At 43.6% G+C, this 14,771-nt stretch overlaps 1 protein-coding gene across 1 annotated transcript; it reads right to left on the reverse strand.

Moving 5' to 3' along the window:
- Positions 1–5,437: 5,437 nt before the first annotated feature.
- glula (glutamate-ammonia ligase (glutamine synthase) a) lies at positions 5,438–8,820 on the reverse strand. Its single transcript, XM_018734858.1, has 7 exons — positions 8,730–8,820; positions 7,728–7,913; positions 7,350–7,511; positions 7,122–7,268; positions 6,877–7,004; positions 6,556–6,755; positions 5,438–6,458 (listed from the first exon to the last, which is right to left on the reverse strand). The coding sequence occupies exons 2-7, from the start codon at positions 7,891–7,893 to the stop codon at positions 6,140–6,142; spliced, it is 1,122 nt and encodes a 373-aa protein (XP_018590374.1). The 5' UTR covers positions 7,894–7,913; positions 8,730–8,820; the 3' UTR covers positions 5,438–6,139.
- Positions 8,821–14,771: the final 5,951 nt, after the last annotated feature.

The raw sequence follows: 14,771 nt of genomic DNA on the forward strand, positions 1-14,771 counted from the left end.
CATCAGTAGCCTATTTAATTAAAGAATTGCTTTTTATACAAGCATTACACTAATCCTTTTAACAGGCTCTTTCTGGCTGGCTTCTTTCCCTTGTAATTTAATGGTGCAGAAAATGAAAGTTTTATATTGGATGTGTATTTCCAAGGCAGGTGAGGGAAGAGCATTTTGACATACAACCTGCCTTATGAAACACAATACGGTGTCCTCAGAAGGAGGTGTTTGTGTGTGATCCAGTTCCCTCTGTACCGAGAAAGCAGGTTTTTCTTTGTTGTTCGTCAGGGAGGCCTCACTTCCCGGTCCATGGATCGCTCCTGGGCCAAAGCGGTGCGTCTCGAATGCCGATGTTTGTGTGTTTTGCGGCTGTTTCTTTTTCGAAACGCGGGGCTCTGGTTGTGTACGTAGCTGCGTCTCTTGGCACGGAGGATGGACTCTCACGCTCATTCTCCTTTGATTTCTCCTGCAGCTGGGGAAAGGGATGTTGTCACAGGCGTAAGCCATGCGCGGTCCAAATGCAGTGTCAGCGTCCCTCTGCCGAGGGGATCGCCACCCTCGCCCTGGCTCACGCAACGTGTTCGTCCACTGGCTAAGAGCAAGGCTGTCCTCGCTCTGGTTTGACGTCAGTCCCTTCAGGTGGGCATGCTTCTTCAAGCCGCCTGTGAAGTCCACACGCATTCTCTGAATTCCTCTAGTTGTGTTACTACTTTTATTACGGACAGAAACAGCTGGGTCTCGTGTTTGTTTAAGCTGCTAATGGAGGTAGAAACAAGCATTTTGACACATTGAAATGCTACACTTTTCAAGGGCAAAAAGCTTGCTTTATTTATTCAACTGCTGGGAAACAACAGGAAACAGTTGTGTTGCTCTGTTTCTAATTACGCATCAATTGCGTGTCCCATAAAGCGTTGCAACAGAGCGGGAATCTTCTAACTGCAGGAACTGTTGCGGGCCGTGCCTCTTAAAATGTTTCCTTCCTTCGGATCATTCGTGAGCCTTAAGTTTACTGGTTTGGGGATTCTGGAAATGTGAGATGATTTTGTGTATTACTCACAACCAGATAGTACATTGTTCTTTCACTCACTCTATCCAAGGACAAAATGTTCATTTTAAGAGTAATCCTGAGGACTTGAACTTTCTGGGGGGCGGGGGAAGTTATTGGCCACCGTCCCAGCAACTCAATGCTCCTGTTTCATGGACAGGAAGGGCTCCGTCTGATTTCTGATTGGCCAATTTTCTCACCAATCGCGGCTCTGCGTTTTTTCCTGTTGTTAAGGCACGGAGATGTAGGTAAAAGGTCTCAAAACAAATTTGTCCCCCCCCCCCGACTCGCACGGCTCAGAAGGGCACGGAGTAAGTAAATATTTTCATCCCATAAACATGGGGGCGTTTTTTGCATCTCCAGAAACGCAGACAGCGTTTCTTGGCTGGTCCCTTACATGTGACAAGTAATAAACAAGTTTGCCACCTCCCCCCTTCAGAGAACTGCGAAGACACACTTTGAGGTGTACCACGTAAAGATGGTGTCTTCTGTTACCAGGAGCAGAACTCGGCTTCGTCCCCGCAGTGATTAATCTAAACAACACGGTAATAAAGGGCAAAATGTATGAACAATATTCCAGTGGCGGAACAACAACTGGTGAGACACGTTTTCAAACATCTTCACAATTTTTTTTTCTTGTTTTTCTCCCCCAGTTTTTCCCTGAATGTGAAGCTTCCTGCTTCCGATTATTTAATATATTTCTACCATTACAAAATACTTAAGAGTTTTTAAGTATGCTTGCTTATTCTCCTAATACTGGGAATGCCATATTGTTTTGCCTTTGTAAAAACAGCACATAAATATCAGAAAGAATAAGTCACCGGTAGCATTTCCTTTGAAAGCGTCACGCAAACTGAGAAAAGAAAACATATTTCACATTTCCTCAAGTCAGGATGACCCTCTTGAGGACAATATCACAGCTAAACCCCAGTGTTAACTCTCTTAAAATATTTACATTGTTTGCTTAAAACTCCAATACAGAAAATTTGTTATTTATATTGTTGGTTTTTTTCCTACTAAAGAGTCTGTCTTGTTGCTTTCTCCAAGTCTCCAAGTTAGAGAATGATGATGTTAGGTGTATTATTAGAAAGAAAATGTTAGGTGGTCCTCATGGCTGGAGGACAGTACACTGTCCACTCATTGAATTCTGAGGTAGCTACTAAATGTGATTGTGCCCTTGCATATTGACAAGCAACGGATTGTTTGTAGGATGGAATAAGTCATGTTCGTCTTGCATACTGTCTTCTACAAGTGTTTATACGTTAGCTGAGTTTATTACAGCCAAAATGTGCAAATAACAGCCACTTCACCAAGTACGGCTTAAGCCAAATTGCTTGAACGTGTACAGCAGATGCTCAACATTCACTTGTATGAAATACTTTTTGGCACATAATGAGAGGCTGTGGCTATTTTTAAGCATGAGCTCACAGAAAAACCTTGAATTTTTTTCGGTGCCGCAAGTTTAGCTGGCTCTTGTGATGTTTGCATACTTTAACCCTCATGAAATACCACATAATTCATTCTCAGTACACAAACACTGGACACTGACCACAAGTCAAAGGTCAAGCATTTGGCCAAAACCACAAGTCACCATTACTTCTGCAAGACTGGCTTTTCCGGCATGTGTTACATGTGAAGATTTCCATTCCTACTTACCTTTGATATTTATACAAAATAACAAAACAAGATTGAATCATCTCTTAGTGGGACTCTGCTGTCCCTTCTGATGGAAACAGCTCAGGCCACACTAGTGACACTAAACAGAACATGGATATCAGAAAGAATAAGTCACCAGTACCATTTCCTTTACTTGCCTTTGAAAGCACTACACAAACTGGAAAAACAAAACACTTCCTGAAGTTAGAATGACTGCTGAAAACAATATCACAGTTAAACCCCAGTGTTTCCTTGTCTTAGCATGTTTACAATGTAAGTTGTTTACATGACGCTTTTTTCCAAAGCAAATTACGATGTTAAGATGCTTATTACTATTTACCCCTTTATACAGCTGGGTTACTCTAGTGGAGCAATTTGAGGTAAAAACCTTGCTCAAGGGTACTACAGCTAGAGGTAGGATTCAAGCCTACAACCTTTGGGTCCAAAGGCAGCAGCTGTAGCCACTGCACTGCCAGCTGTTTAAACTCCTCTTACAATTTTTTTTCATAAGTTATAACTATAAATAACTACTAGCTATTGCACATTGAATGCTAATGAACAGTGTGCCGGCTGTCAACTGATTTTAATTTGGCAGGGTGCCAGAGTGTCATACATTTACATTTAGTCCGCTCTAGCCGACTGGAGAGCATCAGACGCCGCCAGGAGCACCGTCTCCGTGGAGTGACCAACTTTGAATCCAGACTGATATCCATGGAGGAGATGGTTCTGGGTGAGGAATTCAGAGACTTGATCACAGGCTGCCCGTTCTAGAGTTTTAGACAGGAAGGAGAGGAGGGACACTGGCCTGTAGTTTTGGCCCGAGTTAGGATCCAGGGAGGGTTTCTTTACCAGAGGTGAAATCAGCAGTTTTGAAGGCAGGTGGGAAGCAGCCAGAGAGTGAGGAGTTGATAATCTTAGAAATGAAGGTGGAGAGCTGCGGGGAGATAGTCTGTAGGTGTGACAATGGGATCGGATCAAGCGAGCAGGTGGTGGCTCTATGTGATATCAGGAAGTCGGAGATTTCAGATTCTGAGAGTGGCTTGAATTCAGAGAGCGTGACTTCGCAGGGGGGTCCAGCGCGAACCGGGCAGGGTGATGCTGAGAACTTGCCCGTGATCGCATTGACTTTGTCTGTGAAAAACAAAACAAAGTTGTCAGCAGTGAGAGAAGAAGGAGGAGGGTGGCAAAGGATACAATAGGGATGAAAAGGTGGCAAAGAGTCTGTGTGGTTTTTTAGTTGCAGATGTAACGTTAACGTTAGTGCGTAATGTATCAGTAAGCCATGCGGGGCACTGGGGTGTGCTGGTCTGGAAGAAAGTTGACAGAGAGAGTCTAGAGAAGACGATAGGGCAGAGAGGAAAATGTTACTGGCATCGTCTGTTGATAAATCTGAGAATTGTGCAGAAGGTGGAGCGGACAGTGCGACAGAGGCAAGGCAGGAAGGCGAACGAGATTTGAAGTTATGGCCGAAGGTGACAATGGGTTCAGAAGCAGGAGAGGGTTTAGTGGTGAGGCAGGGCTGTAAGGAGATGAAGAAGTGATGAGTGATCATAGTGGAGAATGCAGACATTATCCTGCAGCGACACCCGGTCACTTAATCTGTCTTCCTAAAACTTTTACATGTGGATTTTTCTATCATAATTAAATATTTATCTGAGAGGTATAGCTGAACTTCCCTTTGTGTAGCATAAACCTCCAAGTCCTGCTGATTTAACATTAAACCCCAATACCACCATACCATGGTGTATGATGTCTCATATGTTTTGCTTCATTCATTTAATTTAGAGGAACAGTGCATAATAAACATTTAAAAATTGTCAATTTAATTTGCAAGTCTTGGGCTGGTAAGGATGTGGTAATTATGAAGTAAACATAGGTGAAAGAAATTTAAATATTCATCTGTGTCATGCGTAAGCACTTCTTTCAATGCAAAATGTAGACAGTTATATTTAAAATTTAACAGGCTGCAGTCAGTTTCAAATGCAATCATATGGCTGAAGCACCAGCATTTAACTATACAGATGGAGCCTTGCAAAAGCTGTTCCTAAGCTTAGAGCAAAGCTGATGAAAAAGAACAGGTGCCTTAGTCTTGTTCCAGAGAAAACATTTGCTTCTGAACAGTTAAAATGGTACAGTGTTTACTGTGGAATTTTTCCTCAATTTGGCAATAGCTAGTTTTTTTTTCTAATAGGTATTTGAGTCAGGAATTTCACTCACTCCAAGTCCAAAAAAAAATTTAGGCTGATAGATTAAAATGAGAAATCCCACATGATGCTCAGATTGACACAATACTTGTGTCTCAGGAAATTTTACCATTAAAGCACTTTTTAAGCAAATATGCATTGAATGTAACATCCCCTATTTGAAAGCAACTACATTTCATTCCATTTTTTGGGGGGGGGGGGGGGGAAGAAAGAACTGGAATCCTTTTAGTTTGAGTGACCTTAAGATATTAAAACAATTCCTTACATGTCCATCGTTGGAGGGGGGGAACCCCATGAACTGATGAAGTCTTACACTAAATGTAAAACTGACATGCAGTTGGCCATTGTTACTAGACATCATGTTGTCTGGTCACTTGTTGGCCATTAAGGCTTGCAAATCAGATTATGAGAATTAAGTCTAAGGTCAGCAACAGCACTCACATGTTGCTTGCGAGTAGCCAGGTTTTTCTGTAGTACACTTTGTTCAAACTGTCTACCGAACACATCTTGCAGAAGTGGTAGAGAGGAAAAAAGAAGCAGGTTGTGGTAAAAATATAACAAATGTTTTAATGTTTCATAAAAAACACCAGGTTCAGCAATTTCAGACTTTGCCAAAACAGGTGCCATAACTATGAACAGAACAGACAGCAGGAAATGGATCCTTCATGAGTCAGGAGCTGTAAAACTGGTAGACAAGGGACCCAAAGGTATGTCGCCATGTAATCTTGGACCCTTAATTCATAACTGTACTATACATCACATGAATCATGTGCAAAAATAGACACCATAACATTTGCAAGTTTTGCTTTTTAACAATACACTTGTTAGTCACATTAAATGTTACATGCTCAAGTTGGGGTCAATACACATGAAGTACAGGACTAGTTATGAAAGTTGGAAGACAAACCTTCCAGCCAAGCTTAAAAAAAAAAAAGCCAACCCAGTGTTGCCCTAATGTCTACTCCTATACTAAAGGTCTGTGCATAAAGTAGGCAGTGAGTTCATAGAGGGCTGAAGATCTTAAGGGCTGCTTTCATGTGAGCAGCACTGGAGAAGGAGATGCCACCATACCACACCTCCCAGTGACTCAAAGGTTAATTAAAAAGTTCCTTGTTAAGTTGACCAGTCAACTTAGAACTATGGAAAAGCAAAGTTTAAAATGACTAACACAATACAGTACTATTGGGGCACATCGGCCACCAAAAATAAAACCAGAGGGGCTGACTTGGGGTTGGGAGGGGATTCAATTCTTATAGTCCACAGGTTCATCACCTTCTTCACTGAGCAAAGAAGTGCGAATCAGTGCTTCCGTGACAGCATAGGGGTCGCAGTTGGCAGAGGGGCGGCGATCTTCAAAGTAGCCCTTCTTGTCTTGGCCAACGCTACGCGGGATGCGGATGCTGGCACCGCGATTAGCCACACCAGCAGAGAACTCGTGGATGTTGGATGTCTCGTGACGGCCGGTCAGGCGTCTGGCGTTGTCCAGCCCTCCCTTGGGGTCATAGGCGCGGATGTGGTAGCTGTGCCTCTTTGAGAGCTTATCGATGGCCTCCTCAATAAACCTGTGGGGACCAAAAGGAGTTGAACAAACAGAAAAACCAATATACCACTTCACTACATTTGTTCTGAGCCCACAAGACATGTTGTAAGCACACTTACGTCAACCCGCCCTCTTCACGCATCTCTTTGGTGCTGAAGTTGGTATGGCAGCCAGCGCCATTCCAGTTCCCGGGGATAGGCTTGGGGTCAAAGGAAGCAACCACTCCAAAATCCTCACAGACACGGTGCAGGATGAATCGGGCTATCCACAGGTGGTCTCCCATGTTGATTCCTTCACAAGGGCCAATCTGGAACTCCCACTGAACAGAACATACATGAGCTTAGCTGTAAGGGCTATAGCCACCCGGACTGAAATGCACGGCCTGATTAATGCAAACGTTAATATAAAATGGCATCTTAAGGCAGATAGGAGTCCTCTACCTGCGCAGGCATGACTTCCGCATTGGTGCCACAGATCTGTACTCCAGCATAGAGGCAGGCTCTGTAGTGTGACTCTACAATGTCTCTCCCGTAGGCCTTATCCGCTCCCACGCCACAGTAGTAGGGACCTGCAAACACAGGCAAGCTCATTTAGCCTGAAGTGGGTCACTGTACACCCCACAAACTGGCCATCTACTCCAAATATGCCTGTTGTCAAAATACTACGCTTTTAAACATGCTCTCACCCTGAGGGCCAGGGAAGCCATTGGAAGGCCAGCCAAATGGGTGACCATCAGTGCCCAGGAGAGTGTACTCCTGCTCCATGCCAAACCAAGGATTTTGTTCCGCCACCATGTCCATGACTTTCCGGCAACTCATACGCAGATTGGTTTCTTGGCGGAAAGAACAGAAACATTTACGGACTGGCCAAGCACTTCCTAGCCTCGAGCAAGGAAAACACGCGTGTCCCTTACCTGCTGGCTTACGGTTGTATTTGAGCACCTCGCACAGAACCAGCTTGTTGGGGTCTTTGCGGAAGGGATCCCTGAACATGGTGACTGGAATCAAGTACATGTCACTGTTGGAGCCCTCCGACTGATAGGTGCTGGAGCCATCGAAGTTCCACTCCGGCAGTTCTAAAACAGAGGTGACCGCAGATCAGACACAGCGGTGACCACTGCCATCATCATTTGCAGATGCAGCCCATCCCCATACAGCAGCAGCTTATACCTTATTGTGAAAGTGCTGTGCAAAGACCAGTGAGGTCTTTAGAACAGCACAAAGAAGCTTCTACAAAAAGGTGCATTACAGTAACATCTGATTCTTCTGTCCAATGCAGTTAAGGACTTTACCATCAATGCTCTTGGGCTCAGAGTCCAATGTCCTGGTCTTGCAGCGAAGTCCCTCTCCCGTTCCATCAATCCAGATGTACATGGCTTGCACTTTGTCCCCCTGGGGGAGTTCCATGTATTTCTGCTTTACCATTTTACTAAGCTGTGCACTGGCAGATGTAGCCATCTTTATTTGCTATAGCACACCTAAAAAAAAAAAAAACAAAAAATACTAGTAGAGTTAAGTGCAAACCCACAGTCGAAAAACTTTGCGAAGGAGCATCTCCTGCACTGTCAAGTCAAGCATGAAGTTGGGAAAAACCAAGAGGATCCGCCCGCGGAGCGGCACACGCATCCAGCACAAAGAGCCCACAGTCACACAGTGCAACAAAGGGCTGCGCGCCGCTCCACGTGTCTTGGTCACGACCCCACGAGACTCGGGACACCTCGCCTCCTCGTGACCAGCGCAAGCCAGGATTTCGTGTACCGCTGAACAGTCACAGCGGATACGATCCTGCCCCCAGCTCGGCCAACTTTACCGCACCGGCGTCAACTTCCTTGTTACTGGCGGTTGCTATGGTTTTCGCACTGTGGCAATGTCAATGGCCAGTGACGTTACATCATACACACGACGACTGCATCGATTCGATTGGAATCCAGGTAAGATTCAAAGTTACAGCAGCACCGCATCATGGACAGTGGACATAACGTACATGATACCCACATCACACGTACATTCATAATATAAACGAGTTATACACAACATTGAACATAGGAAAAACACAGTGCCGTGAACAAAATGCCCCTGCTGTAAACAATGATACAAGAGTCGCACCACCAGCAACGATCTTTTACATTCCCCCCCCCCCCCATTAGCCTAATAAACCCCCTAAACACAAACAAATCAGATCCATTTAAATCCATTTAATGCAAATTAAATACAGTTACAGGCAAATTATGACTAGTAGACAGGGACATACTCCAAAACACCACATTTTCACTTGATAATTAGGATCCATTTACCTGGAAACGTGTGAAAATTAAAAAAGGAGAAATTAGACTGGCTGCTCCAGTGACGATTTGGAAGATGCTTCGATCGTTTTTCTCTCATTCTCTGGCCCTGAGCGCAGCGCTGCGCTCGTATTTATAAGGCTGAACAGTGAGTCCCGGCGCCTGTCATTGGTCCACACGCAACGTGATTTCCTCGTGGGCGGGCGGTGATAGGCGAATTCGAACACGTCATTGGTCTCGGGCACACGGGTAACACCCTCTGTGTGTTGTCGCCCTCTAGCGGCTGCCGCCGTTCGCTGCGGCTTTTGTGTGATCAGAGTCTATCGACGAATCGATTTGAGGAGAGGCTGACGCGTAACAGCGATGTGTACAGCGCGGAATTTTGGGGGTGTAATGTTAGAGAACGAGTAAAAAACGAAAGAAACGTTACAGTAAGAAGAATCTGGGGAGAAAATGTAGGAATCTTTCACAGTGGGCTTAGTGGGGTGTGAAGCAGAGAGGGTTAAGTGTCGGGCTCAAGGGAGCTTTGGGTGCAAGACTCCGTATATTACATAATATATAATCACCAGGTTAATCAACCACCCCAGTGAGCTCATTTATTGTCTTTTCACGGGAACAAGCGAGCTCAGGTTGGATGTTTGGAAATAACATTTCCCCTGTGAAATGTACGAAAATGTTTGGTTTACGAACCCATTCTTGTCTAAATTCAAGAGAACACCTAAAGCAGGCATGGATGGATGGAATAAAAAGAGAACATAAACATGTGAGCAAGGATGCGCTGCTTATTAAATACAACGTAAAGGGAGAAGAGAAGTGCGCAGAGCTGGGACTCATATAAAAAACATCGACTTCTTTAGCACAGCATCTGGCACAAAAGAAAATTTTACATTAGGATTTCAGTAATTTAGCTTTATAACTGTTCTTTTTGAGTCCTGCACCAGTATCCTCCGGATGTGGGGAAAGACCTCAGTTGAAACGGTTTCTCATCCTACAGCTGCAGCCCCACTGCACACATTGTAAACACATTTTGTTAATTTCATTTGTTGTTTTGTTTGTTTTGACATTTGTCGTTCGTCCTCTTTGCGTTAACAAGTATTGATCACTTGGATTCTATTTAATATCGAATCCTTAATTAATACATAATAATTAGTCTAACCATCCATTCATCATCCATAACCCCTTGCCCATACTGTAAAATACTTAATCTTTGTTTCAGTCATTTGCAAATAAATAATGCCATATAGTGAATATTGAAGAAACACGGTAGTGTAGTGTATGAATTATGCTCACTGGTTAGAATAGATCTTACAAAAATGGAAAACTTGTAATTGCTTATTATTATGGCTGTGGGCATAAAATTGGCAAACAAAACATGATTAATCCCATACAGACATTAGGGTTCCACCTTGTGGCCAAAACAGGACATTGCAGCGAGGCGGGGTCACTTTGTGAGAGCACTGTGGTCAAGTCAACGACCACATTCAGAGTAAATACACTACTAGCTCTCTATTGATCCCTTCTGTTGCTACCATTATTTATTTACTCTTTCTCTTGCACGTATTTGTATTCTATGTATTTTTACACAAGTATTCACAAGTGCATGGTGTGTGAGTGATCGAGAGAGTGTGTTCTGCTGGTGCACGGATGAGTGACCCAGTGTAAGTAGTGTATCTAGCAGTCTAAGTCACCGCAGTGAAGCGGTGTGTGGGCTGATAACACTCCATAGAGTTCATTTGAAGTTGCTTTGGAGAAAAGTGCCTGCTAAATAAATAAATGTATTTACCGTGTTGTTCAGCTGAGCATTCTTACATTGTATCAATTCATAGTGAGGAAAGGTACTCATAGTGAGTACCTTCACCAAGGGGCAGGGGTTGGGATTCAAAGCCATCTCCCTTTGACTGTAAGCTGGTGACTCTAAGCATTACACTATCTGCTGTAATGTGGTGTTTTGCTCAATTTACATATAAACATATATGTAAAATGTATGACATATGTACACCTGGGGGGAGTGAATTTGTGATTTTTAGCCTGGTACAATTAACACGTTCAACAGAAAAAAAAAAAACATTCCATTGACTTTTTATTTCCTCTGCATTTACAATAAATATTTTAGTCATTTAACTGTTATGTTATTCACAAATTTAATGCCACAAAATCAGCATAATTATAATTTGCCTGTGGCCGACAGGATATTTCCGCTTTAAAGTACCATCCCAGCTATCATGGTCAAGTAGAGGAGCCCAGCTGTGTTTTCCTAAATTTCCACGTGAACTGATGGGCATGTCTACAAAATGCTTAATTGTGGAATAAATTGGTATATGATTAAGACCTTTATCGGCAAAATTTGTGTATGCATTACTCCTCAACCTATACTGTATTATTTGGCCAGTGTTGAGTTGTAGATGCAGATACATGGTTATCCATTTTCATTTACATGTATTCATTTTTCATTGCTTTTCTACAAAGCGACATACAGCTCAGAAAAAAAACAAAGTTACATTACATCAAGTTCAAGTTTATTGCCATAGGTACAAGTACCGTGTACAAGTATCATGAAATTCTTCTTGAATGCTTTTACACAGACTATGAACAAGAACAATAGATAATACTGCATTAGGGTTACATCAGCAGATGGGGAGATCTAGAAGCAGACACAGTTCTTGAAGTACAGCCAGTTGGTCTAATACCACTCCTTAACCAGTGTACACCACAGGAGCTGGTGCATATAGAATTCGTAGAGTACAGTTTGAAAACGTCTTTTTTGAAACAGACTCTTCTTGAATATTGAGAGGGATTCAGCAGTTCTGAGGGACAAAGGAACATCCTTCCACCACATAGCATCCAGAACTGAGAACTTTTGGGCCTCCTGTGTGTGGGACCACTAAGCGACCAGAGGTGAAGTAACGTAGCAGTCTGTCTGGGGCGTAAACAAGCGATCGGGTCTTGTAGGTCTAGGTTCAGATTGCAAAATACCTCATGTGATTTTCAGGACTGTGAATAGCACAAATATTTCTGAACAGCTGAAGAGGTCTCCTCCAAAACTCCACCGTGGTCTCTTGCAGCCTGAGGTGCATGTGCGCTCCAGTCAGTGACCTTTTCTCCATTAAGTGGGATTTGGGGCAGACGGCCTATGAAACAGTGACACCTAGTGGTTGAAAATGGGACTAGTCGACGGCCCTGGATGCCCACGCGGAGAGGAGCAACAAACTGCAGAACATCTGCTGGCTTACTGTCCCACGTACACACCCACGCCAGTGGATCTGACAAACATCGATGACACAAACGTTGAACTCTGGCTACATGAAGCCAATTTTACAGCTTAAAGCTTGCCCTATGTTGCTGAAGATCTGTTTTTGATCATACGATAAATAAATAAATAAATAAATAACCTAGTGGTTTCAACCCATTAGTGCACGTTAGAGATTCATGAGGCTTACATTTATTTACATAGCAGACACTTTTTTTTAAAAGCAACTTCCAATGAACTCTTTGTAGTGTTATTAGCTCACGCACCTTATTCACCAAGGTGACTTACACTGCAAGATACACACACTACTTACACTGGGTCACTCATCCATACATCACTGGAACACACTCTCTCTATGTCACTCACACACTATGGGGAAACCTGAACAGCAGGTCTTTGGAGTGTGAAAGGAAACCAGAGCACCCGAAAGAAACCCACACAGACGCACGGAGAACATGCGAACTCCACACAGGCTAAGCGGGGATCGAACCCGCGTTCTGTGAAACAGCATTGCAACTCGCTGTGCCACCATGCCCCCGCAAAAATTAAAAGAGATTTAAAGCAACAAAAAAGACAAGTGCCTTTAAAGACAATAGATGTGATTAACCCGACAGTCACATGATATAGTCTACAGTGAACACAGGAGCAAACTGATATGTTTCAAAGCCTGTGCAGAAACAGTTGGACTTTTGATATTGTACGTGTATTTTTTAGTGATGGAATTGCTGAAAGTAAAGGTGGATGTGGGGAGAGGTGTGGTAGGCTGCTGGGAAAATCTCTTTGACTTGATCTTACTGGTCCTGCTGCTGAATTACTGGTAGAGATCAGTAAAATCCATCTGCAAAACAGTATGAGTAGAATTCAAATGTATGTCCAGATCAGGACACCTTGTCCTTTTCAGGTGCCAAGACATTGTTAAAATGGAGAGCCCGTGGGAGCAGACTGGATTTCGGATGTTTGCCAGCGTCTAGCAGGGCTCGGCAACCCATCAGAGTCTCAGCAATTCTTCGATGTTGTCATAGTGCTGGAGCATCCTCATTGTGCTCACCTGACACCAGGTAGCAGGTAGATGCAGTAAATCAAATATTCACATTGCGGTCTGTTCCATGGAAAAAAATACCCATAAAAGACATTTTTCTGGGTCACGGTGGCCTAATGCATGGAAGTGGATGGTTTGCTTGGTTTCGGCACTTTTACACCTCATTGGTCTTGCTGCAGTTTTACACCTCTGTAAGCTCTCATTTTAAAGCCACGGACAGCAGTAAAAAGCTGTAAAAAGATAACATTATTAACACAAAAATAATTTATTTTTGTTGTATTTTATAGACTTTTAAATGTCATTTAATCTGTGGAGTTGGCTCTTAACTTTTATCACCTGATGTTATTGGCTCTTAACTACCCCTTTGCTTTGTTGGGCTTTTAACTTTATTTACAGTGTTTTGTTAGCTTCACACAATAAAAACGCATACTTAGAGATGACTGCTGCTCTGCTGTGAAACTGAACCATCCCACGGTGATGGTCTTTGGTATATGAGCCCTCCAGCAATATGTATTTGAACTTTTACTCTATCGTTACATTTTTAAAGCGTTGATATATGTACACCGTAAAGTGTTTGTAGCATCTGGGCTTTTCATTAGCTGCCTTGGAACATAAAGAAAAGCATGGGCTTCAGGCTTTTCAAACAAAGGAGAAATGTTTACACTGTCTCTGGCCTTTCCCACCCTTCAGCAGTGTATTTGTCAGGAGGAGGTGATATCATTTATATACCTGTGTTGAGTGCATCAGGAGGTGTATCAGCAGTTTCAGGACCAAAGAGCTTCAGGACCAAGGTCTTTTGACCTGACATGAGCAGTACCAGGGTACCAGGTGGTACAGTAGTTAGAGCAGCAGCCTTTTACTCTGAGGACCTGGGTTTCAATCCCACCTACAGTGTAAAACAACCCGTCCGAATAAATTGGCATGACTTGAGATTATAGAAGAAAGAAAAGCATCAGTTAAATACTCTATGTAAATTTGAACATATGACTTCAGTTGCCAGGATGCCTTCACACCTTCTACAGTGCTTGCCTTAGATGTAAGAATGTCAGGATATTGGACACACAGAGTCTGAAACCACTTGTCCTGAGCAGGGTCACGATGACCTGGAGCCTAACCCGCCAACACAGGGCTCAAAGGTGGAGGGAGAGGGGACACACCCAGGGCAGGACGCCAGTCCATCGCAAGGCACCCCAAGCAGGACTCGAACCCCAGACCCGCCAGAGAGTGGGACCTGGCCAAACCTGCCGCACCACCATATACCCCCTGCTATTGGATACACCACTATTATTATGTATTACTTCAGCTGATACTTTTCACCAAAGAAGCTTTCAAAGTTTGGTGTGTTTACTAAGCTTCTTAAATGAATTACACATTTAAACAGCTGGGAAGTGTTACTAGAGTAATTCAGGATAAGTACCTTGCTCAAGGATAGTACAGCACAGCATGGTATTGAAGCCCAGGACTTCCAGCTGCAATTCATCAGCACTAAGTGTTATATAATCTGTTGCCTCCATTAATATCACCCATCACTAGGTTAGGTTCAGGTGTACACCTGCCCTAGGTGTGTTCCTGAATGCCTTCGTGTGTTGGAAGGAGTAGTCCACCCAAAAAGGAATCCCCCCTGTGATGAGCATGACCTCAAACACCCAGTTACAGCTTGTGTTTAATTGCCGGTGGAGGTGGGTTGTGAGCTATCTTGCCGAATCAGGATCAGTGCGCGGGGCTAATTTTGTCTTGCTGCTACTGGTACGAGGGGGTGCGGTGGCGC

This window comes from Scleropages formosus, chromosome 3, assembly GCF_900964775.1.
Source record: "Scleropages formosus chromosome 3, fSclFor1.1, whole genome shotgun sequence".
NCBI classification, from domain to species: Eukaryota; Metazoa; Chordata; class Actinopteri; order Osteoglossiformes; family Osteoglossidae; genus Scleropages; species Scleropages formosus.